Genomic DNA, 25,046 nt, shown 5'->3' on the forward strand with positions numbered 1-25,046 from the left:
GTCTTTGGAGGTCTTTTTTCAGTGAAAAAGACCTTCATATCTTGTTATGCAGTTTTGTGTTATTAGCGGGTCACAAAACAAAAAATAAAGTTTTATGAAAGTCGGTAAAATACAAGAGAAAACCTTACGGCATCTAATTGCTTTAAAATACATATATTTCCTTTGAAGATGTATTTCTTTTTGGGAATCAATGGACTTCTAATATTTTGAGTTTATACACACGAAGTTTTGCGAAATTTAATTAATTAGTTCTGCTCATTTATTTTCACGGTTCAACATGGCAACACTGCCAAAAATGTGCTTCTTGGGAATGAATTTCTTTTTGGGAATCAATAGACTTCTAATATTTTGAGTTTATACACACGAAAAGTTTTGCCAAATTTAATTAATTAGTTCTGCTCATTTATTTTCACGGTTCAACATGGCAACACTGACAAAAATGCGCTTCTTGGGAATCAACAGACTGCTAATATTTTGTTCATACACATTGAAAGTTTTGCCAAATTTAATGAATTAGTTCTGCTCATCGCTTTTCACGGTTCAACGTGGCAATACTGACAAAAAAACGTGCTTCTTGGGAATGCATTTCTTTTTGGGATTAAATAAAAAAAACAAGTTTTTTAAACTGAAAGTAAGGAGCGACATTAAAACTTAAAACGAACAGAAATTATTCCGTATATGAAAGGGGCTGTACCCTCCTCAACGCCTCGCTCTTTACGCTAAAATTTGACTCTGTCTCACAACTTTATTTTCTAAAACAATAACAAACTGTAGCGTAACACTGAGCGAGAAGAGTGGCGCCTTCATATGCGGAATACATTTCTGTTCGAGATTCAATGACTGCTAATATTTTCAGTTTATAAACACTTGTATTTTTGTTTAATTTCTGATCGTTTTTGAGTTAATGCAGCTTTTGTTTTGGCTCGCCGTCATTGAATAAGTAAACGTTTTCGAATTAATGCAGGTTTTGATTTTGGCTCACCGTACATGAATAATTAAAACAAAATTTGCATATTATATTTGGTTAAATGGCTTTCTCGAAACTTGTTTAATTTTATTTACGAACGTTTTTATTAGTAATAAATATACGTAACTTAGAATTAACTTACGTAACGAACTTCTATATTCATAAATTTTTAACACGTATATTAGGGGGTTCGCCCCCTAGTCAATACCCTGCTCTTTAAACTATAGTTCGAATTTTTTTTCCAGTTCTTTAAAAATGACCTCTTAATCACAATCAGTTGATCAGTTGAAAAACTTGTTTTTTTTATTTAATTCCTGATCTTTCTCTTTAATAATGCTGGGAAATCCGGCGCCCCCTTCATAGCAATGTCCCTTCCCCCATGAAAACGTCCGTCATGGAAAGATCCTTCCATATCGGGGGGCAGCCGCGCCGTCGCCCACCGCCCCGAAAAAATCACCTCTGAAAAACTCAGTATACTTCCCAATAACCAATACGATATGTTAACAGTGAGTAAAGTTCATAACTTTCAGCCCTCCCCCTGGGGACTTTGGGGGATCAAGTCATCCTAAAAGATATTTTTATCATATTTTTGACCATGCTGAACAAAATGGCTATCTCAACATTTTGATCGGGTGACTTTGGGAAAAAAATGAGAGTGGGAGGGGGCCTAGTTGCCCTCCATTTTTTTGGTCACTTAAAAAGAGCACTAGAACTTTTAATTTCCTTTCCAATGAGCCCTCCTATTATTTTCTAGGACCACTGGGTCGATACGATAACCCCTGGAAAAAAAAACAAAAAAAAAAAAAACAAACAAACAAACAAATAAACACGCATCCGTGATCTTTCTTCTGGCAAAAAATAGAAAATTCCACAGTTTTGTAGATAGGAGCTTGAAACCTCTACAGTAGGGTTCTCTGATACGCTGAATATGATGGTGTGATTTTCATTAAGGTTCTATAACTGTTAGGGGTCTTTCCCCCTTTTTTCGGATAATCAGCCAAATTTTCTCAGGCACGTAACTTTTGATGGGTAAGATTAAACTTAATGAAACTTAAATATTTGAAATCAGAATTAAAATCTGATTCTTTTGATGTATCTATTGGTATCAAAATCCCGTTTTTTAGAGTTTCGGTTACCATTGAGCCGGGTCGCTCCTTACTTACAGTTCGTTACCACGAACTGTTTGATTCAACAGACTGCTAATATTTTGAGTTTATACACACGGAGTTTTGTCAAATTTAATTAATTAGTTCTGTTCATTTATTTTCACAGTTTCAACAGTTTCTGACGAAAATTTCCTTTCCTAGAAACTTAATAATTTTGAAACAACCAAAAGAAAAGTCATTGGAAATCCCGTTTTCAGGTATAAATACACTTTAGATGGATCCAAGGATAAAAATATTTCTATCTTGAATATCACTTGTACTTTAAGATTTTAAATGTTACATGATAAATTTCTTGTTTGTAATTCTCCAACCAACCTCGAAGCATATTTTTTGAGTTTGAATAATTTTTAGCCTTTTTGTTTTTTATGGCCTAACCTTTTGACAGAGATAAAATAACTTCTCAGTATCTAAATCATGGCTTTAGCCATTTTTTTTGGGGGGGGGAGGGGTTCCGGGAGACTACAAAAAAAATTGAAAAACGCATCAAAAATTCGTTTATATACATTTTGTCAAGTTTTTACGAGTCGGACAGAATTTTCAGGGGGGGGGGGTCATTGAATATGCATATTTGTAAAGGACGGTTGTCTTGATCCTAATGTTTCCCGACACATGTTTGAAGTTTTTGCTAATGGCTTCCTAAAAAAAATCGACTAGAACATCTTCTGTGCAGCCACTAGTGATTCATTGAGTGCCCTATGGCATTGGTTATTATGCACTATATTCTTTTATTTTGTAGCACAAGTTTACGGAAGTCTAGGGGGGGGGGGGGTAAGAGTTCTATTCTTTTTTAAATGAAGCTACAGAAAAGGTGTTTCTCAAAATATAGAGCGGGGGTGTAAATTTATGGGGTGTTCTCACCCTGCCCCCTCTTCTCCAGTGGTGTACTGATGTATTTGCATGTATTGGAGTGAAATATTGGGGAGTAAAATATTTGTTGAGCTTGGAATTATGATTTAAGTCTAATATTTAAGTTATATATGATTTAAGTTACTTAAGTTTTAAATGTTGTATTTAGTCACTGAAACTGTTGATAGTTTAAAATCATATGCATTTTTTATTTTTTTTGTCGTACAATTTCGGTCAGTGTTGTTTAAAAAGCATTGCCCATGGAGAGAATATTTTCGTTCAAAATCTTATTAGCTTTGTTATTTTTGACTTGACACGATTTTAAGAGACGTTTAAATAAATGTGCCATCAAACATCTTCTTAATATGTCCAGATCCAAAATAACTACAATGAGCTTTTTAAAGTTAAGTTTTTTGGGTAAGCGTCAATTTGGCTGTTTTTGACAACGTAGCTTTCTCAGAGTGGCTTTAAATATAAAGCACCATGTCAAGTATAGTCCTAGTAGTTATGTACTAGAGATTTTTTGGGATCATTACCCTTTTCTGGGGTAATTGATGTGACCAGACCCAAAATGTCTCCAGTGAGCTTCTAACGTTAAATTTTTAGCTGAACGTCAATTTGGTTTTGTCTGACAATGCAGCTTTTTCAGAATTGCCGCAAATATGAAGCACAACTTCTAGCATAATTTAAGTAGTTAAGTACTTGAGATTTTTGGGATCATTACCCTTTTCTGGGGCAATTACTGTGGCCAGATCTAAAATGTCTCCAGTGAACTTCCAACGCTAAGTTTTTAGCTGAATGTCAATTTGGCTGTGTCTGATAATGCAGCTTTTTCAGAATGGCTGCAAATATGAAGCACAACGTCCAGCATAATTTAAGTAATTAATTACTTGAATTGATTAATATGGCCAGTCCCAAAATGTCTCCAGTGAGCTTACGTTTTTAGCTAAACGTCAATTTGGTTGTGTCTGACCGCAGCTTTATCAGAATGGCTGTAAATATAAATCACAATGCCCAGCATAATCTAAGTAGTTATAAACTTAAGATTTTTTGGTGAATACCCTTTCTGAGGCATTTGCCAATTTTTGGTGGCAATTAATGTGGCAAGACCCGGAATGTCTTCAGTGAGCTTTTTAACGTTAAGTTTTTAGCTAAACCTGAATTTGCTTGTGTCTGACAACTCAGGTTTTCATAATGGCTGTATGTATAAAGCATCATGTCCAGCATAATTTAAGCAGTTTTGTACTTGAGAGTTTTTTTGGGGCAATTAATGCGGAAAGACCCAAGTGTCTCCAGTGATTCTTTAACGTTAATTTTTTTTTACTAAACGGGAATTTGATTGTGTCTGACAACGTAGCTTTCTCAGAATGGCTGTAAATATATAGCACAATGTGCAGCATAATTTCAGCATTTATGTACTTGAGAATTCCTGCAGAGATGTACAAAATTAGTTGCATGATCTTTCAAAATCAGTTTTAGGATTCACTAGAAAAAAGGTGATTCGGCACAACAGGCCATCCGTATCCGCGTAGTCAGTGCGCAAACAAAGTATATAAATGATCTGGAATCATATTTTACTTGTCATCGTAAGCAGTATGGTTTCCAAGCAGGTTGGTTTTGAAATGCTCACCTCCTAGCGCAACCAAGAAAACATAACCTTTGTTTACGTTCAGGATTCCCTTTGTACGGTTCGAAGTACCAAGGACATTAAAATGAATTTTTTTTGCCCCCTGGATCCATCTGCGAAACTGCGATTTTTTTAGATTTGTCCTTTTGTTGTTTAAAACAATGAAGGGACCTTTTATTATGAACGCCCTACCTAATGTTGTTCTTTCATTGACACATTATAGAACCGTTTTTTCCCTTTAGTTTCTTTCAGTCTAGCGTTAGACAAGACAAAGAAAAGTGACAGAATAGAAGGAAAATATAATTTGGGCTTTATATTTGCACATTAGGGTGTGGGTGGGATAAAGTATTTGGACAGTTTGAAGTTAGAAAACAATTCTCACTTCATAATTTGCCGAATAATTGTACCTAACACATTAGGCATGCAGAACCGCTAAACTTTACCCCCTCCCCCTAATGTGCAAATAAATAGCCAAAATTTGTTTTTAAAATATTATATTTTAATCATACGTTGGTATATCTCATTAGATTGAGCGTCAGAGGAACATGCCACCAATTTTTGGTGGCAATTAATGTGGCAAGACCCGGAATGTCTTCAGTGACCTTTTTAACGTTAAGTTTTTAGCTAAACCTGAATTTGCTTGTGTCTGACAACTCAGGTTTTCATAATGGCTGTATGTATATAGCATCATGTCCAGCATAATTTAAGCAGTTGTGTACTTGAGAGTTTTTTTGGGGCAATTAATGCGGAAAGACCCAAGTGTCTCCAGTGATTCTTTAACGTTAATTTTTTTTTTACTAAACGGGAATTTGATTGTGTCTGACAACGTAGCTTTCTCAGAATGGCTGTAAATATATAGCACAATGTGCAGCATAATTTCAGCATTTATGTACTTTAGAATTCCTGCAGAGATGTACAAAATTAGTTGCATGATCTTTCAAAATCAGTTTTAGGATTCACTAGAAAAAAGGTGATTCGGCACAACAGGCCATCCGTATCCGCGTAGTCAGTGCGCAAACAAAGTATATAAATGATCTGGAATCATATTTTACTTGTCATCGTAAGCAGTATGGTTTCCAAGCAGGTTGGTTTTGAAATGCTCACCTCCTAGCGCAACCAAGAAAACATAACCTTTGTTTACGTTCAGGATTCCCTTTGTACGGTTCGAAGTACCAAGGACATTAAAATGAAAACTTTTTTTGTCCCCTGGATCCATCTGCGAAACTGCGATTTTTTGAGATTTGTCCTTTTGTTGTTTAAAACAATGAAGGGACCTTTTATTATGAACGCCCTACCTAATGTTGTTCTTTCATTGACACATTATAGAACCGTTTTTTCCCTTTAGTTTCTTTCAGTCTAGCGTTAGACAAGACAAAGAAAAGTGACAGAATAGAAGGAAAATATAATTTGGGCTTTATATTTGCACATTAGGGTGTGGGTGGGATAAAGTATTTGGACAGTTTGAAGTTAGAAAACAATTCTCACTTCATAATTTGCCGAATAATAGTACCTAACACATTAGGCATGCAGAACCGCTAAACTTTACCCCCTCCCCCTAATGTGCAAATAAATAGCCAAAATTTGTTTTTAAAATATTATATTTTTATCATACGTTGGTATATCTCATTAGATTGAGCGTCAGAGGAACATGCCACCAATTTTTGGTGGCAATTAATGTGGCAAGACCCGGAATGTCTTCAATGAGCTTTTTAACGTTAAGTTTTTAGCTAAACCTGAATTTGCTTGTGTCTGACAACTCAGGTTTCCATAATGGTTGTATGTATAAAGCATCATGTCCAGCATAATTTAAGCAGTTTTGTACTTGAGAGTTTTTTTGGGGCAATTAATGCGGAAAGACCCAAGTGTCTCCAGTGATTCTTTAACGTTAATTTTTTTTTTACTAAACGGGAATTTGATTGTGTCTGACAACGTAGCTTTCTCAGAATGGCTGTAAATATATAGCACAATGTGCAGCATAATTTCAGCATTTATGTACTTGAGAATTCCTGCAGAGATGTACAAAATTAGTTGCATGATCTTTCAAAATCAGTTTTAGGATTCACTAGAAAAAAGGTGATTCGGCACAACAGGCCATCCGTATCCGCGTAGTCAGTGCGCAAACAAAGTATATAAATGATCTGGAATCATATTTTACTTGTCATCGTAAGCAGTATGGTTTCCAAGCAGGTTGGTTTTGAAATGCTCACCTCCTAACGCAACCAAGAAAACATAACCTTTGTTTACGTTCAGGATTCCCTTTGTACGGTTCAAAGTACCAAGGACATTAAAATGAAAACTTTTTTTGTCCCCTGGATCCATCTGCGAAACTGCGATTTTTTTAGATTTGTCCTTTTGTTGTTTAAAACAATGAAGGGAACTTGTATTATGAACACCCTACCTAATGTTGTTCTTTCATTGACACATTATAGAACCGTTTTTTCCCTTTAGTTTCTTTCAGTCTAGCGTTAGACAAGACAAAGAAAAGTGACAGAATAGAAGGAAAATATAATTTGGGCTTTATATTTGCACATTAGGGTGTGGGTGGGGTAAAGTATTTGGACATTTTGAAGTTAGAAAACAATTCTCACTTCATAATATGCAGAATAATTGTACCTAACACATTAGGCATGCAGAACCGCTATATTTTGCCTCCTCCCCCTAATTTGCAAATAAATAGCCCAAATTTGTTTCTAAAATATTATATTTTTATCATACGTTGGTATATCTCATTAGATTGAGCGTCAGAGGAACATGAGAAAGATATTAGATAGGGGCTATATCTTACAAATACCCATTTTTTGCCCCTGGATCCATCTTAGGCCTATTCGTACTTGAAGACTGCAATTTTCTTATAGTTCTTATAATTTCTTATAATGCTTTTTTTAGTGCTTATAATCCTTTAAATAGATAAGCGGAATTGATGAGTTAAACTTGACAACGTTCTTCGAGCATAAAAATTCAAATATTAACAATATGTTACCTATTCCCTCTCAAAATTTCCTACGATCGTCCCTAGATAAAAAGCTTAAAAAAGAAAAAAAATGACAAACAAAGCCGCCTCATTGATAATTTGTCTTTTGAAAAAAAAATTGATGTTTTACATTTTTGTCAATAAAAACTTGAAACATCAATTAAAGGAGCCTTTATTTTAGGGGTTGTTGTCCCTCATTTTCCAAAACTATGCAAATTTTCGCCGGCATTTCTCCGCTAAATCAATTTAACACACATGAAATAGCCATGAAAAAGCTAAATTTCTAGATCAAATTAAAAAAAAATATATTCAGTTATTATTTGTATTGCCATTGTTTATTTATATTTTGGTACCGCAACCTGTTTGATAAATGAAAACGAATTCTCTTAGATAAGAGTAAAAATTATTATCAGAAACTTAAAACTAAGTTGTCCTGCAAAATCGAACTCATTTCCCTAATTTAAGGTACGTATAGTTTTGAATAGTATATGGTGTTTAGATCTCTGGTCGGTTTTGGCGGGGTCAGTAACTCCCCTCTAGTCTGTGTACCTACTAATGCCTACGCATTTTACCGTAGTCTTTTGCAGTTGGGGTCATGACATTTTATCTTTTTTCTAGGGCAAATTCTTTTTTTTTACTTTTTATCTCTTTTTTGTGGGTTTTATCACGACGTGTGGGTTTTATTTAACATTTCCTTTTATTTAACATTTTTTATAGGTTTTATAGGTTTTATTTAACATTTCCCAAAGCATCCGTCTATTTCTCTCGTGATTTTCTCCATGCGTTTCTTCTAATATTTCAAATTTCTTGCGCTCAGATTGAACGATTCAGATAAATTAAACTAAAATATAATCAAAGGAGACACATTATACGTCATTTCATCGCATTCGCTTATTTCATTTTAGAAGTACATGAGACCTAAAGGGATTTAATATTATTTTGAAATACTGCATATCTGATAGATTTTCTCAGTATGACCACGCCCCCCCCAAACTTTGGTTCTACAGATTGGCATGCGTAATTTTAATGTCACATTTCTTCAAAGCTTCCACTTTAAGATTTTGTTTTCTAACAATTTAGACTTCTTACTTTCCGAAATATCCGAAATCTTGACAAGGTTGACAGCACACTTAGTGCAAAACCTAGGCCTAGATATATCTCAGTTTAGCACACTAGGCCTAGATATATCTCAGTTTAGTCACTCATTTATAAGGTACAGAATTTATATGCTCCTAAAATAGAACACATTTGTATGCCACTGAAATAGTTCCTATGCCGATGAATTCATCAGTTTTCTGGCTACGGAAAAATAATACATTTATATGACACTGAGTTGTTACGTGCAACTGGATTCCGCTTAAATAGGTCCAATGCCGCTGAATCCATTAGTTTTCTTGCCACTGAAAAGGGACGCATTTGTCACTGAGTGGTTATGTGACAATGGAACAAGGCCGCCAATAATTGACCCAATTGACAATTTTACTTAAAAAATGGATAAAGGAAAGAGAAAAAAACTAATTAAGGCACCAGAAAAATCTTGGGAGGCGCCCCCCCCCGAACCCCTGGATCCGCCCCTGTATGCTAGTTTATAATCTAGTGAATTTATATGCCACTGAAATAGAATATGCCACATGTATTTGCCACTGTTTATATGCATTTGAATCATAAGAAATATTCAAAGCTTCGTCTTTTGGTAATTAAGACATTTTCAAGTTAATTGAAATTTTCTTCATATTCAAATTAAGTACAAATGACTCCTTTTTAAGTTCATTGTCATTGTTCCTGATACGCTTTAGTAGCCTTTTTAAACCACGAATTGAGTGACAAGGTACCGTTTTTAACAAGGCAGAAAAGATTAGACAAAGTTTTTGAACTCATAAAAATTTCTCGTATGAGCAATGTTGTATTAAAAATAGAATACCGTTTTCCACCGTCAAAAATAAAATCTCAGGAGGTGCCGATTTTCGAAAGTATGTAGACCAGATGGCTCCTGGCAGGCTTGGCGAAATTACGCCAAGCGTGGCGGAACTATGCCAAGTGACGTGGAGACTGTATGGTGCTTGGCAGAACTGTTTGTCCCTGGTTCTTTAAAATGAACGCCAAGTGGCGGAAAGTGGACAACACCTAGATAAAATCACTTGACGGGAATTTTTTCTTTATTTAAATTATGTCACAGTATAATTTTATTATTTATAGTTTCAAGAAATATTTTTTTTTCATTTTATGCTTAAAAAATAAAAATCAATTTTTAAATAAATCAAACAGACCCTTTTTTGAAACATAAACTAACCACATGCCAGTATCACCATTGACTATTACGTAGTCACTTAGTTACTATAGTAATTTCAATTAAAATAGTAATATTACATCGTAAAGCTTTAAAATAAATTTATCAGAATAGTAATTTTAATATGAAGCAATTAAATTTGTAATAGTTATTAACACACAGTCGTTAAATTTACAGTGATTATAAATGTCTAGTAAATAGCGTATAATATTAACAGATACCATATAATTTTTTGTAATTGTCGGCTATTGGAAACACAATCAAGTATTATGCTTAGGTTACATCTTAGAACACCGATTTCATAGCTACAAAAACAAGTGATGGATGATACAATGAATTGGACTTAGACATAATGCGTTAGACTTGTATAATTTGAGCTATATATTTGCACATTAGGGGTGGGGGCAAGGATTAGGTTAAGTTAGGTTGGGTTAGGCTATATTTCCATAATTTTGTTTCTAAAGTATTATTTTATCATCATGTTTTGTTATTTTTCATTAGGGTTAACCTAACTTCACGTTTTGGGTGTTTTTCCAATAACCGACAAGTACCGAATTTTCTCTGATTGACATTCAAGAATCTTAAGATTACAAAGATAATTGAATAAAACCGTAACTTATAAGATCACCCAGGATTTATATCTGCCATTTTATGGATAAGATATATATTCCAACCATACAAAAACAACTCAATAACACAATCACTAGCCCCCACAAAGGTTTTGTAGCCTGTAAAAGGGGGACCAGGAAACAAGACAGTCAAACATCATATTATTAATCATTTAACCACATAACAAATGAAACTCACAGAGGAAAGAAAATAACAAAATGAAAAATAAAATAAAAAATGTGAAAAAACGAGGATTTTGTCAGCCAGTGGTGAACCATGAAAAACATTTGTGGCCAGCCAAACCTTTGTAGTTGCAAAGGTTTGTAGTTACAGGTGAACCTTTGTAGGCCGGTCAGAGTAGTTGCAAAACAAAGGATAGTCGTTCAATCGCCTTGGAACTTTTTTTCTTTCAATGTAACCGGGTTTTTATTTAGTTTTTGTTCTGTCGTTATTAAACAAACTACAGAGAGTTTGTTTTTCGTTGGTTTTTTTTTCTTTTCTTTTTGTTTATCACCGAGGACGACTTAGTGGAGGTCCTTTTCGAAATATATGCTTATTTCTTCTTCTTCATGGTTCGTCACTGGCTTACAAAATCCTCTTTTTTTCACCTTTTTTGATTTTATATTTCATTTTGTTATTTCTTTCCTCTCTTAATTTCATTTGTCATGAGTAGCCAGTGTGGTCTAAAAATGTATTTAACCACATAAGATGCAAAAAAAAAAACATCCACTCACAAAAATAGAGAGAAAAAGAGAGAAAAGATACAATAATAGAGAGAAAAAAAGAAGAAAAACAGGCCTGTTTATTGTATTTTTTTTAGTAGAAATTCTACTTACATTTTTTTCAGCATTTACAGTTCATTTATTCAACAACAATAGACTCGGAACGAAAAATGAAAAACAAATTTGTATCTTATTGTATTGAACCCAAAAGATAATTTTCAGCATTTTGATTCCGTCATCGTCATGGTCATCCGTCATCGTCATACGTCATTGTCAATCGTCATCGTCAATCGTCATCGTCATCTTTACCGTCATCGTCAATTACAACTACAAATTAAAAATTTTATGTTTAAAATGTACGGGGGGGGGGGGGCACTCTTGTTGTTTTTTCAATCATTCAGTGAAACAACAATTCATTTTTCAACTGAAATCCCAAGAAAATTGTATTTTCGAAATCTGGGAGGAGGGGGGCAATGCCCCCTCCCCAATTGATGCCACTGGGTAGAAGTTCTGCTTAAAAGGAAACATTCTCTTAACATAACTTTCTCTTTAGGAACTGGCGAGATGCCTTGACGACCGTGGTGTTGTTGGCGGCAAGGATTTCGGATCCGGGTGCCCAGTGGGTCATCCTATTGAATTGAATATAAATTTTAGCGTTCAGTGTAAACTGTGTTAGCTTTTGGAGAGGCGCGCCCGCCTAGAGTCTCAGGTGGGTCAACAAGTTTAAGGATTGACACATTGACACATTTTTTGATGAATTTTCTCTGTTTAGTTCTAAAAACTAAATCCCTGTTTGCACTGAATGGACGAAAAAAAGTGTTACGAAAATAGTTTAATTAAATATTAATAACATTTTCAATTTGAAAAAACTAAATATTGCCTGTATGTTTAAACGTTAATTTAAAATTTAATATTAGTTTTTTGGAATCAAAGAATTCAAACGCCAGTTTTTGGTTTGAAAAAATTAAGGCTACCTAAAAAAGGTGATGCCGGAGAACTAGATGAAGCGTTATACTGAAACCTCTCTATTAATACACATATTGTCATGTTGATATAGAATGTAATTTATGTCACATCAGTTTATGCTAATACCTACCATCAAAAGTTTGTAAGTTGACAATTTAACTTTCAAGGTTGCCGTGCCTTTTTGGGCTACGCGCGGCATACTAAACCTCCTCTGAGGTTTACTGCAAGCATGGTAAACCTCATCCATGCTCACCACGTGTCACCTGGTCTACACTCTCTAAAAGCAGTAAACCTCTCGTTTGCCGTGGTAATTCAAAGACCATAGCATTCGAGGGAGACATTTTGAGTGGAAAAAAGCCTGATTTTCCCTGATGGGTTTTCATTTATTGTTCATATTGTGAAATAGTGTTTGCCCGCTATACAAGTGGGCAACCCCTTGTTTGGTCGTCAAAGGCTAATTTTTTTTTGTGGTCTTTGGTCGTCATTTTCACTATTTTAAAACCATGTTGACTATTTGAATTTTTGGCCACTTGAACTATTTTTAAGATTAAAATATAATTTATTTTATAGTAAATATAAAAGTAAATAAATTTTAAATAAATTAAAAAGTTAATAGAAAACATTATAAAAAAAACAGAATTTTTTAAATATCTTGATACCAAAGACTGGCTAAATAGAAAGACTGGCTGAACCAATCGATAAAGTGTTCTAAGTTTAAGAAAGTATATTCTATGAATCTCAATTTAACATTTAGTTTCAGATACTGCCTTTGAAAAGGGGTGTCGTTGGGGGGGGGGAGCAAGGGAGGCAGTTGCCTCCGTAAAAATGCAGAGAAAAATATTATATATCCCCTGCCCCTGGACGATCCGGATATGGACCCCTCTTGTCCCCCCCCCCAATAAAAATGATGGAGATTCGTCCCTGTCTTTGAATTAACATGGCAGAAATGCAACAAGTGCTATGGATCCTAGTATTTGTCCTCATAGGCTAGAGTTTAGGACTAAGAAGGGGTATTTAGTATTATTGTAGATTTCTTTTCATTTTGACTATTTTTTCAGAAGTTCTCAGAAAGAACTAAAAGCCACAGAGATTTTAAGTCCTAAAAAATCGAAAAAAAATCGAAGATCTCCAATGAAGTTTCAGCAAGTGTTTCGACGAGCGAGCAGCAAGGGAGAAGGCCTTAATGAAGGAAAAAGGAGAATCTTTGGCCAATCACTGCCTTCTATCTGTGATGGGGGTAAACTACCTCAACCAATCATGGTAAGCTGTATATTAGTATTAAATAATGAATAATAAAGGCTTATGTCTACACCAAGCGGAAGATATTTGGAGGTATTTGATATGGATAGCTCCCTCGCTTGAATAAACTGGAAAATGGATCCAGATTAATCTGATCCTCGGAGGGGAAGTAAGGGGATAAGCGTGTTTCTTATTGAGGTTGGGAGAGGTTGGGGTGGATGGCTCCCTCGCTTGAATAAACTGGAAAATGGATGCAGATTAATCTGATCCTCAGAGGGGAAGTAATGGGATAAGCGTGTTTCTTATAGAGGTTGGGAGTGGAGAATCAGGTGTTCTTTTCCTGGGGAAGAGAATGGGGTAAAAATAAAAAGGAAGTGCACTCTGTGTTGTAGTTTTTCCTAGGGTTCGTCGTTCAGGTCAATCTTGGAAACAAAATTGTGAATAAGGGTGAAGCCCCTGGAACCTGGGCTGGTTGGGAAACTTCAAGTCAGTTAGGCCCATTTGGAAAAGTTAACGCGAGGTCCCTTTGGAACTGTCTAACTTGACACATAATTTCAAAGTTGAGTCGAAATTAAAAAAAACAAAACAACATTATTTCAAAATAAAATAAAAAATCAGGAAACTATTTGCCATCTGTCTGCCAACTAGTCTGCCATCTAGCGTCAACCTTCAATAGGCTACCATTATTTGTGTTTAGTACAAATTGGGTAAATAGTAGATAAATAAAAAGGATATACGATATAAGATAAAGCACGAAGGTATTTTGATAATCTTTGTTAATTGATCAACAATAGGATTTGGCAAATATTCAGAACTAAATTTAATAGTCAGTCGCTTATTGAATTTCACTATTAGCAGAATTCAGCTCCGAAATCGAACGTTCAGCTTAGACGCCCTAAAACACAAATTAAGAAATGCTTCCAGGGAAATAAATTGAGTTCTCGTGTCCTCTGTTTCCTATTTTTGGTCGAATATTATATATTTTCGGACATTTTATAGCCTACACAGGCAAGGATTTACGAGGCCCACTAGGCCCAGACCTAAGGGCGCACAATGCCGAGGGGTGACAAAAAAGAGCGATTCTTTTTTCCTAACAAAAACTGGACTGATATCATTTATCGTCAAAGTGTCAGGTGCACTTTACTGCTGCGCTGCCTATTCACAGAAAAGTCATTCTAAAACAGCGCAGGAATTCCATAGCCGCTTATAAAGTTTCAGATGTACCCCAAGAATGGCAGCTGAGAGCTCGGTATCACCTCTCGGGAAATAATTTTGGCTCAACACTCATCAGTTGCCTTCCGTTCAGGGCTTCCATTATCCCCGAATTTCGGGGATTTCCTCATAAATCTCTGTATCTCCCCGAAAACGAAAGTCACTGGGCCCACGGGCGCCAAGATGCTAGGGTCTAGGGGCACCAAAGATTTAAATCCGGCCCTGTACTTCAGACTGTAGCCTGGAGAAGATTTGAACAGTGACCACTCCTTCATAATTCTAAAGAAAAGAAGGAGGAAAGGGATAATATTAAAAAAATCATATAAATAGGAAATACTGCCTTATTATTATATGGCGTAATTACATAACATATTAATATATAATATAATATATTATTATCATATTTAACAACATAATGATACATAAAAGGTGTAGAGGATTTGAATATAAAAAAAGGAAAAATGGAAGATTGAACAAAAACTTGCCACAAAAAAAGGTTCCATGTTGAAAAGGGGAACAAGGCGATAAAGTAGATTTAAAGTAGATAAAATGATTTTTAATTTTGTGTATTGGACATCCAGTTAGGTCGTGAATATTTAGTATATTTAGTTATTTTTTATTATATTTAATTATATTTAGTAACATATATTTAGTCATTTTATCGTTTTATTTATTTTGCTATTGTTGTTTGGGGTGAGTTAGTGGTAAGGTTGGCTGATAACGATAATGATGTAGGGTTTTGCAAAAGGTGATGTTAATGAATTGTGAATGATACTTTAGTAACAAACGGAATTTCACAACGTCAAACTGTCGAATTTGTCGTTCTCTGTCAGGCACATTATAAAATAAACATAACATTGTCGGTACGTCATAATTGTTATGGGTACATCATGCTTTTTATCAGGTACATCAACATACAACATTATAAAAACATTGTCGCCCTTCGCATTATAAAAACATAAAGATCGTCCTGTCATTTAAAATAAAAGTTCAAAATAGGGATAAAATCCTTTTTAATAGACAGTGTATAGAAATTCACAAAAATATCAGATATTTCGGTCACATATACAGTGACTGGTCACTGTATATGTGGCTGAAATTTCTGGTATTTTTGTGAATTTCTATACACTGTCTATTAAAACGGATTTTATCCCTATTTTGAACTTTTATTTTATCGTCATGGAAAAGCAGTGTGGTCTCCGAAATTATCCCTGTCATTTAAAAACGCTAACAAACAAAATTTTTTGTTATTTAGGATTTCAACAATCACCGGCACAAAGCTCTTTCTCTAACGCTAAGTTCTTGCACTGATAGGATTTAAAATCGGAATTTTGTGTGCTTTTGATTGAGGTAACGGGGCAAAGAGTAACACGTCGGGCTGCCAGGGTAGGGAGGTGGAATTCCTTGAAGAGGAGAGTGTAATGCACTTTGCCCCAACCGTAAATAATTCCCAGGATAATCTCTAGCCTATCTGACTAACCCTAAAAGCAGAATAGCCAAGGTTCAGGTTGTTTTTTCAAAGTTAAAAGAAGTTTGGAAGAATAGGAAGATAAGTTTGCAAACCAAGATTAGAATATTGAAAGGTACAGTGATGACAGAGGTCAAATATGGCTCTGAAGCAAAGGTGCTCCGAAAAGCGGATGAAGATTTACTAGATGTTTTCCAGAAAAATTGACTACGGATTGTTCTGGGTACCCGTCTGACTGACCGTATTTCAAACTGTATGCTATACGAAAAATGCTATACATTTTTTTTCAAAAAATAAATTCTGAGGCTCTTCACTGTTTAATTAATCGTTGAAATTTAGTTTAAAAGCTTGAGACAGAATAAAGCTATTTTTATTGAGAAATTGCTCCAGAGAAATTGCTTAAGGATTGTTCTGGGTACCCGGCTGACTGACCGTATGTCAAACAATAGGCTATACGAAAAATGTGGTTCAATACCGCTCTCTAGGGGTATAATGAAAGAAAGGTTGAGGTGGCTAGGGCACGTTGTGCGGATGAAGGATGACAGATTGCCGAAGATTGTCCTTTTAGGTCAACCGTCTAGGGTTAAACGGAAAGTAGGCGGTCCTCGTCTGGGGTGGGAGGATGTCATAAAGAAAGATTTAAGGAAATGAAAACTTCCTGGGAGGGTGTAAAGAGGGAGGTCTTGAATAGATTAGGCTAGAACCCGAGTAGATATAGCTTTGTTGGCCTCCAGTGGCTTGGTGCTGCGGTGAGTTGTTAGTAGTAGTAGTGTTAGTAGGACTGATCCACCATACTCAAGCAGAGGACAGATAAAATAAATGTAAAGGCGGAAGATATTTGCTTTTGGGCATACGAATCTAGCAACTAGCTTAAGGAGAGACAGAGATGCACTAGCCTGTTTGATAATAAAACAAACGGGGGCCTCCCATTTGTGTACCCATACAAGTTTATAAACTTAGGGTTTGTTGTTAATGTGTTTACTTTTAATAAAAACCTTTTTTCCTCTTCTTCTTCTGAAACAAAACATTGTATGACTTGTTTAAATGGAGACTTACATTACCGTATTTATTTAACAAAAAGAAGGAAGAATCGAGACGAAAAAGTTTTGACGAAAAAGATTTTCATTTGTAGTTATGCAGTTTTGGGTAGTAACAGTTATCAAATTAAGAGAAAACCCCGGGGGGGGGGGAGGAATTGACAAAAAAAAAGCTAAAAAAATTATACCAAACAGCTTTCTACCGAATGTTTGGTCGTCGTGAGGTTACAACCCATTATTAATGTTTGGATTTTTTTTTACGGACAAAAAGCATTGTCAAATTTGACTAATCAGTTTCGCTTATTTATTTTAACAGCTACTTGACAACACTGACAAAAATATGGTACTGCCCCAAAGCTTCCTAATTTTTAAATAATCAGAAGAAATATAGTAGAAAACTCCTGTTTTCAGGTTTGAATTTGGATGGAAGAAGCAAGAAATGTTTTTTTTATATCCTTAAAACTTCAAAGACCAGAATTGCCGCTTGTGTTTTTCGCTTTTCTTATTGATTTTTTATAATTATAATTATATTATATTTTTTGTAATTATATTTTTATATAATTATATATAAAATATATATTTACGTATATATTATATAACTATAAATATATAATAATATATATTATATAATTATAAACATATTAGTACATACATATATTTATATTTTATAATTATATATCTATTTGATATATAAATTGAAAAACTCCCTTTTTTAACAGGAAATTTTGCAACAATTAGCAGAGAATGGTCCATCTGCTGTTGGAATTTTTCGCAAATCTGCAAACGCCCGACAGATTCGCGAAATCCGGGAGCATATTGACAACGGAGTTGATGTTGATATCAAACAATTTCATGTCATTGTCTTGGCTGTGTTGTTGAAAGATTTTCTTCGTTCATTACCTGACAGCCTTCTTATGAGTAGCAAATATTGCGCCTGGATTGAAGCCTGTCGTATTCTTCCTAGAATCAAAAGGTTAGATTTAAGTTACAATCAAAGCTTACAAATGTATACATAGAGTCAGGGACGTATCCAGGATTTTTCTTGGTGGGGGGGGGGGCGGACAAACAGTTAGGAGGGGGTCACAACCCCCCCCCCCCCCCTGGGTACGGCCTTGCATAGGTTTTTTATTTATTTATTTTAACAATTGTAAACACATTTTGTCATTTATTTCTATACATTTGTATTATTTATATTTGATATCTACAATGTGTTGAAAGTAATAATTCCGTAAAAAAAGTATTTTTCCTAACAATGGTAATTTGAGTAGATAAGCATTTGAACGGGGTTTCCTCGCCAATTCAAATACCTAAGGCAAACTACTACTACTACTATCAACTCACCGCAGCACCAGGCCTAGGGCAAACAGTACATCCAAACACAGTAATCGAAAAAGATGGATCCAGTTCAATCTAAATGATCATACTATCTCTATATGATCCAACTATAGGCTTTGGTTGAATTAGAATTAAAGGTTAGAAATGTATACTTAAGATTTTTTATTTATTTTGATAATTTTAAGCAAATTGTTAGTAATAATAAATGTACATTTGTATTATCTATATTTTTTTGAAAGTAATAATTCGGTGAACAAAAAAAAATGTTGAATAGATAAGTGTTAGAACGAGGTTATGACCTTCCCCAATAATCCAAATACCTAGGAAAAACGATTTAAACAAACACTGTAAACAAAAAAGATGGATCCATTATGATCCAAGTTAGAATTAAAGCTTACATTTATGCATAGGTTTTTTATTTATTTGATAATTTTAAACAATTTTTTTATTTATCTATACACGTTATTATTATGTATATTTTTCGAAAAAAAAATTATTTGTTGAAAAAAAGTGTTGAATAGAAAAAGTTGAATAGATAAGCACTTGCACGAGGTTATGACCTTCCTCACTAATCCAAATACCTAGGGCGATCCCAACACTAAACCAAAAATACGCAAGATTGTAGCTAGTAAATACAAGCCATATCAAAGGAGACACACCTCATATAACACATCAAATCAAAGGAGGTGCTCTAAAGTGACCAGTTAATGGCAAAAACCATAAACTGTACCCGTGTTTGAGATACAAGGATTAGAAAGGGGAAATACATTATTTTATTTCGTTTTGGGAAACCGTTGTAAAATATTCTCAATTAGTTGTATCTTATATATATTTTAATTTAAACAAATATGTGTATTTTAAATAAAGTGTCTCGTGGTGGAAAAGTGAACTTTTGAACCTTGTCCGAAACAGAAACAAACTGAATAATTGCCGCTACGAAGACAGTTTTTTCGCCGGGTGACGTGAAATTGGACTACCAAAGTAACCAAAGTAAAATCGACTTCCTCGGAGCTTTCAATGGTTAGGTTTAAACTAAAACCAAAGGTTACAAGTATATAAATATAATTTTATATTCATTTTATTGTTTAACACATTTTATTAATTATCTACACATATTTTGATTATATATATTTTATCGATATTTAATACCTATATCTGTATTCTATATTCTAATAGACATTTCGGTACTTGTATGATATGCGCTCTACCTAATGTTCCCCCCTCTCCACCCCCCACTCCCTAATGTGCTAATATTTTCAACTGTGATTTGAAACCAAAGCAGATCACAGAGCTGTGATCTCTGTATAGGTATTAAATTGGTAACAGAAGATTTAAACTGTTTAAGTGGAAATAGTCAAGTTAGAAAAAATCTACCGCATAGCTTGATTTTCTTAACTTGTTTTCCTCGACTCACCGACTTTTTTCCTATTTGTATTTTTAGTAACATTTGTCTCTCAAATACTTGGACTATCTGTCTTGGCTTTTCTCTGTCTACAATTAGCCATGTCTTGATGCAACCCATGCAACCTACCGTAAAATACTGGATAACTTCAATTCAAAATCAACGGAATCAGAATTTAGTTTATTCTGCATTTTTCCATTTTTACGACCGGAATATTTTTTTTTTTTTTGGGGGGGGGTCAAAGTTGAAACACAGTTTTTATGCGGGAGAAACTAAAATTTTCAACTTTGATCTGAAACCAAAGCAGATCACACTTACACTGAAGCAAATCACAATTATTCCACTGAAGTAATAATTGTCCAAACTAAGACATTTGTCTCTATAATGTGATAGAGATTCATTTTCGTTTTTAGCAAAAACAATCTTTTTTTGGACATGTTCTGTGGCAGGTATGCCACTAGGTGCCTGATATGCTATTAGCTATTTAATTTGTAGCTGTTAAACCATTGAACATGTTTACAATAACAAAATATAGGTAAATTCCACGGGATAATATAAAATGACAAACGTTAACATTTTGAGGTGTATGTTTTCCCTTAATTCACAACCATATCTTTATATAATATATGATATATTAATAATATTTTTTATTAATTTGCTTATTCTTTATTGTCCACTAATGACGGATGAGCGGAGGTCTCAGTCGAAATATTTGCATTTTTTTTCTTTATTTTTTTTTTTTTTTTTTTTTTTTAGAGACTGCAATTTTCTACTTTTTCTAGTTTTGTAATTTTTTTTTGTTTTGTAGTGCTTTGACAGTGTGACCTCAGAGATTATACCTATATTAGTGTATTAGCCTTAGATCAGTAATTTATGGTGGTAAATATCGGGATAATAACCTCAAATTTTCAATCAACACCTTCAGAAATCTTTAAGTACCAACTTTGGTGAAAATCAAATAGGCTACTATTTCTGAAATATGTACCAATTTTAGTCTTGGGATAATATAATCAGGGAGTGATAACAACCCTAAAATAATACCTAAAAGAGGTATGCATGATATGTCTAATTTTGTTTTGTTTTCGATGGGTATCGCAGGGTATCAACTTTTGGTCCGACAGGATAATACGATCAGGAAGCTATAACAGCCCTAGAATAACACTTGAAATGTACATGCAGGGTATCTCTAATTTTTTTCGTCTACGAGGGGTATCAGCTTTTGTCTTTGATGGGATAATACAATCAGGTAGTGATATCAGCCCTAGAATGAAACCTAAAATGGGTAAACAGGGTATCTCTAAATTCTTTTCTCTACGAGGGGTATCACAGGGTATCAGGTTTTGTCTTTGATGGGATAATACAATCAGGTAGTGGTATCAGCCCTAGAATAAAATCTAAAATGGGTGAACAGGATATCTCTAAATTCTTTTCGCTACGAGGGGTATCACAGGGTATCAGATTTTGTCTTTGATGGGATAATACAATCAGGTAGTAATATGAGCCCTAGAATAAAAGCTAAAATGGGTAAACAGGGTATCTCTAAATTCTTTTGTCTACGAGGGGTATCACTGGGTATCAGTTTTTATCTTTGATGGGATAATACAATCAGGTAGTGATATCAGCCTTAGAATAAAGCCTAAAGAGGGTGAACTTGTCTACGAATGGGCAAACTTGTCTTTTGTCTACGTTGGGTATCAGAGGGTAACAACGCAGTTTATCAACGTTTAGGAGTTATAACATCCCTAGAATAACACACGCCTTGGGTGTACAGGTTATCTTTAAATTCTTGCCTTGAGGACATCTACCAAAGGGGATTGTTAGATTTCGACCATAATAGGTGAGAACAAAGAGTCTGTGTCCTAGTATATCTTTTATGTCCATTCCCTGACCCAATCTCTTTGGGGTCTTTAAATCCTCCCCCTTAGCTAACAGAAGATATTGTCAGATTTCAAGGTTGTCTGGTTGGAATTTTTGGGGTTAAATAATTAGTGGGGAGCTGTTTTCGGTAATCATTATAAAGGGGTTATTGACATCTTTGAAGATGGAGGTTCAAACTCAGTGAGATGTTAATTATGTGCTTTTTGCAGTCTTTGTGAGCAGTTACCTGCTTCCAACCGTTCACTATTGCGGCACCTGCTTTGTGTTCTCCATCGTGTGGCACGAAAATCGTCGCACAACCTGATGAGTGCCAACAATTTAGCAATCTGCATTGGGCCCAGCCTCCTTTGGCCATCTCTTGATGGGGGCATTTCGCATGTTACGCCTGAAAATTCAAAACAGGTGATTTGAATTTTTGAATTTCATTTTTAAATTTTGACTTTATTTTTCGATTTTTTTTTGTCGACTAAAGAAATTTATTAGCTTTAGAACTAAGCTGCAATAATAATAGTGATCAAGCATGGCCCTGACTGGGCACTTTAAACGGTAGAGGAAGATAAGACAATTTTTTTCCGAAGAATTGTCTAAGGATAGTCTCAGGTACTCGATTGACTGGCCCTATGTTAATTAATAAGATGGAAGAACTTGTAGTTTGACCCTACTTTTTGGACTATAAAAAGAAAGGTTAAGATGGGCGGCTGAGGGGTGACAGGCTGCCAAGAAATCCTACTTTTAAGCCTCCCATCTCCATCTGGGTGGCGAAACAAAAGCAGGTCCCCGTTTGGCATTGGCTATCGAATTCGGATATGTTGCGAATCCGTTCAGGCTTTTGCAAATATTTAAAGTTTCTGCTTGGTCTGCCACTTTACCTCCGTAACACTGGTCTGCTAGAAAAGTATCATATACCTGATCCTGTTGAGTTCATGCCGAATTTTGAAAAACAAGCTCTCGTGAAACACAGGGCACTATTATTTGATTTCCCAGCGACTTTCTTGCTTGATAGTTGAAGTGTGATTTGTTTGTATTTAGTTGATTATTATGTTCGGTTGTTTTGTTTTCGTCTTTATTTTCTCTTTTCTTTTGTTTTGCTCCGCTTTTTCATGCTTCTTTTTTATAAGCGGGTTTGTAATAAATTATTATTATTATTATTAGGGCGGGAAGATGTAATAAAAAAGTATGTAAAGGAAGTTGGAAAAAAAAAGAAAAAAAAATAATAATAATTAGCCCGCCTCTCTCGTCTGCCCCCACCTCCGAAACAAAATTTGCCATGCGCTTGATTTCTCCAATATCCCAGAAAATATAACAAAAAAATTATGAACTGTGATATTGCAAATATCACTTGAGATACACTAATTTGCTGTACGGGATATTGCTTAACATGTACAAATGATAAATGTGAATCCCTTACAGATGTATATATTAGGAGAGCCGGCGTTTACCCCCTCCAAAAATACCCCCCCCCCTCAAGGAAAACAACCCTCTCCACGTAACCGGCTGGTTTCCAATCACTGTCGACTTATAAAGATAGAACTAGAACTCTCAATTTCTGACGTAATGAGCAACCTCCGAAGTTTCTGCGACCATGAGTTGAAGGTGGGGATGAGGAAGGAGAAGTCTCCGTCTTTTAAGGAATAAATTCTGCTCATTTTTGGGTTTAATTTTTGTCTTCGCTATCATAATAACAGGGTAGACCAGAAATATTCTCAGAATCAAGAGGGTTTCAATATCAATTCCCCATTTTTTATGCGTTTTTAAAGTATTTCTGTACCCCCCCTCGGAAAAAATAATCTCCCAATTAAATGTCCTGTATACGGCCCGATGGATTACACATCAAGTTTCGTTGGGGAGTAAATGCCTCGACCCATATATAGACTACCCTATCAAATAATAATTTATTATTTAATATAAATGATAATAAATAAAAATTAAGTAAGCTAAATAAGTTAATTAATTCGTTAAAATGAGCAACTGTAATATATAAAAGTACTCAAGTTAGCTCTATAGTATTGCCCAATTTATCAGTTGGGCAATAGTATAGTATTGCCCCAATTTATCGGGTTCTAGCGAACCCGAAGAACGAGATTGACTATGCATTCAAATAGCAAATTAAGCTCATTTTTTCGCCATTTATTGATGGATTCACGCTCAAAGAAATTCGAGGACGTCCTGCTTTTCGTTTATATCTAGACGGTTGTCTAGGGATAAATAACTGGTGCACACAATAACATTATTTTATAACTGATAATATAATCAGGATATGATATAATAACAATAGATATAATAATATAACTGATGCCAAGTTACATTTGGTAACAAACACCAATATACAAAAAGTTGTGTCCTCTTTGTGCCTTTTAGGGCAAAGTTTGAGTCTTACATCATCGGTCAAATATTAAGAAAATGAGATAAAAAATTGAGTTGTGGCGAATAAAAATTTATGATGTATTTTTTTACATACCAAACAATAACATGATTATATAACTTATAATATAATAAGGATATGATATAATAACAATAAATATAATAATATAACTGATGCCCAGGGGCGAATCTCCAGAATTTTTATTGGGGGGGGGGGGGAAGAGAGGTCCATATCCGGATAGTCAAAGGGCATGGGATGTATAATTTTTTCTTCTTCACATTATTGGGGGGGGGCAACTGCCCCCCTTGCCACCCCCAAACGACGCCCCTGCTGATGCCAAGTTACATTTGGTAACAAACACCAATATACCAAAAGTTGTATCCTCTTTGTGCCTTTTAGGGCAAAGTTTAAGTCTTACATCATCGGTCAAATATTAAGAAAATGAGATAAAAAATTGAGTTGTGGCGGATAAAACTTGTGATGTATTTTTTTACATACCAAATATGTTCTTGATCCAGATAGAAAAGAAAGGAGAAAATAATTCAACATAAAAAAAATTAACCAAGATTTACCAACTCATATTTCCTTGCGACACGAGGGATTGAACCGGGATACCTTGAATTGAAAAATCCCAGCTTCATCCACTACGCTGTCACAAGGTACACAATCATATGATTTTTCTAAGATGCTGTTCACAAACTTTTCATTGAAAAATCACAATTGTTGCTTTTGCTTTTTCCGTGGGGGGTTGAGGGGGCTTCAAAACATTGACCGTAAATATATAAGAGATTCCATAACTGACATAAGGACAGTGTGAATACATTGCTTGATTCCTTTCTTACGTTTTTAACAACTATAAAAATCAATACCCACGCAAATGCACAACCTCCCGCCTGTTGGTCCTACATATAGCCCAATTAAGAAAACATAATTTCTAAAATTATTAACCCCT

At 34.8% G+C, this 25,046-nt stretch overlaps 1 protein-coding gene across 1 annotated transcript in view; it reads left to right on the forward strand.

The window, feature by feature from the left end:
* Positions 1–25,046, forward strand: part of LOC148939778 (uncharacterized) — a 402,528-nt gene that overhangs the window by 360,055 nt on the left and 17,427 nt on the right. Inside the window, exons 13-15 of the mRNA XM_089106449.1 lie at positions 13,220–13,421; positions 17,837–18,090; positions 21,942–22,134. Of these exons, the coding sequence (XP_088962575.1) occupies positions 13,220–13,421; positions 17,837–18,090; positions 21,942–22,134 (649 nt within the window). The remainder of the gene's footprint in view (positions 1–13,219; positions 13,422–17,836; positions 18,091–21,941; positions 22,135–25,046) is intronic.

The sequence above is a fragment of the Artemia sp. Qi Xiang Cuo genome, chromosome 20, assembly GCF_049724085.1.
Source record: "Artemia sp. Qi Xiang Cuo chromosome 20, ASM4972408v1, whole genome shotgun sequence".
Taxonomy (NCBI): Eukaryota; Metazoa; Arthropoda; class Branchiopoda; order Anostraca; family Artemiidae; genus Artemia; species Artemia sp. Qi Xiang Cuo.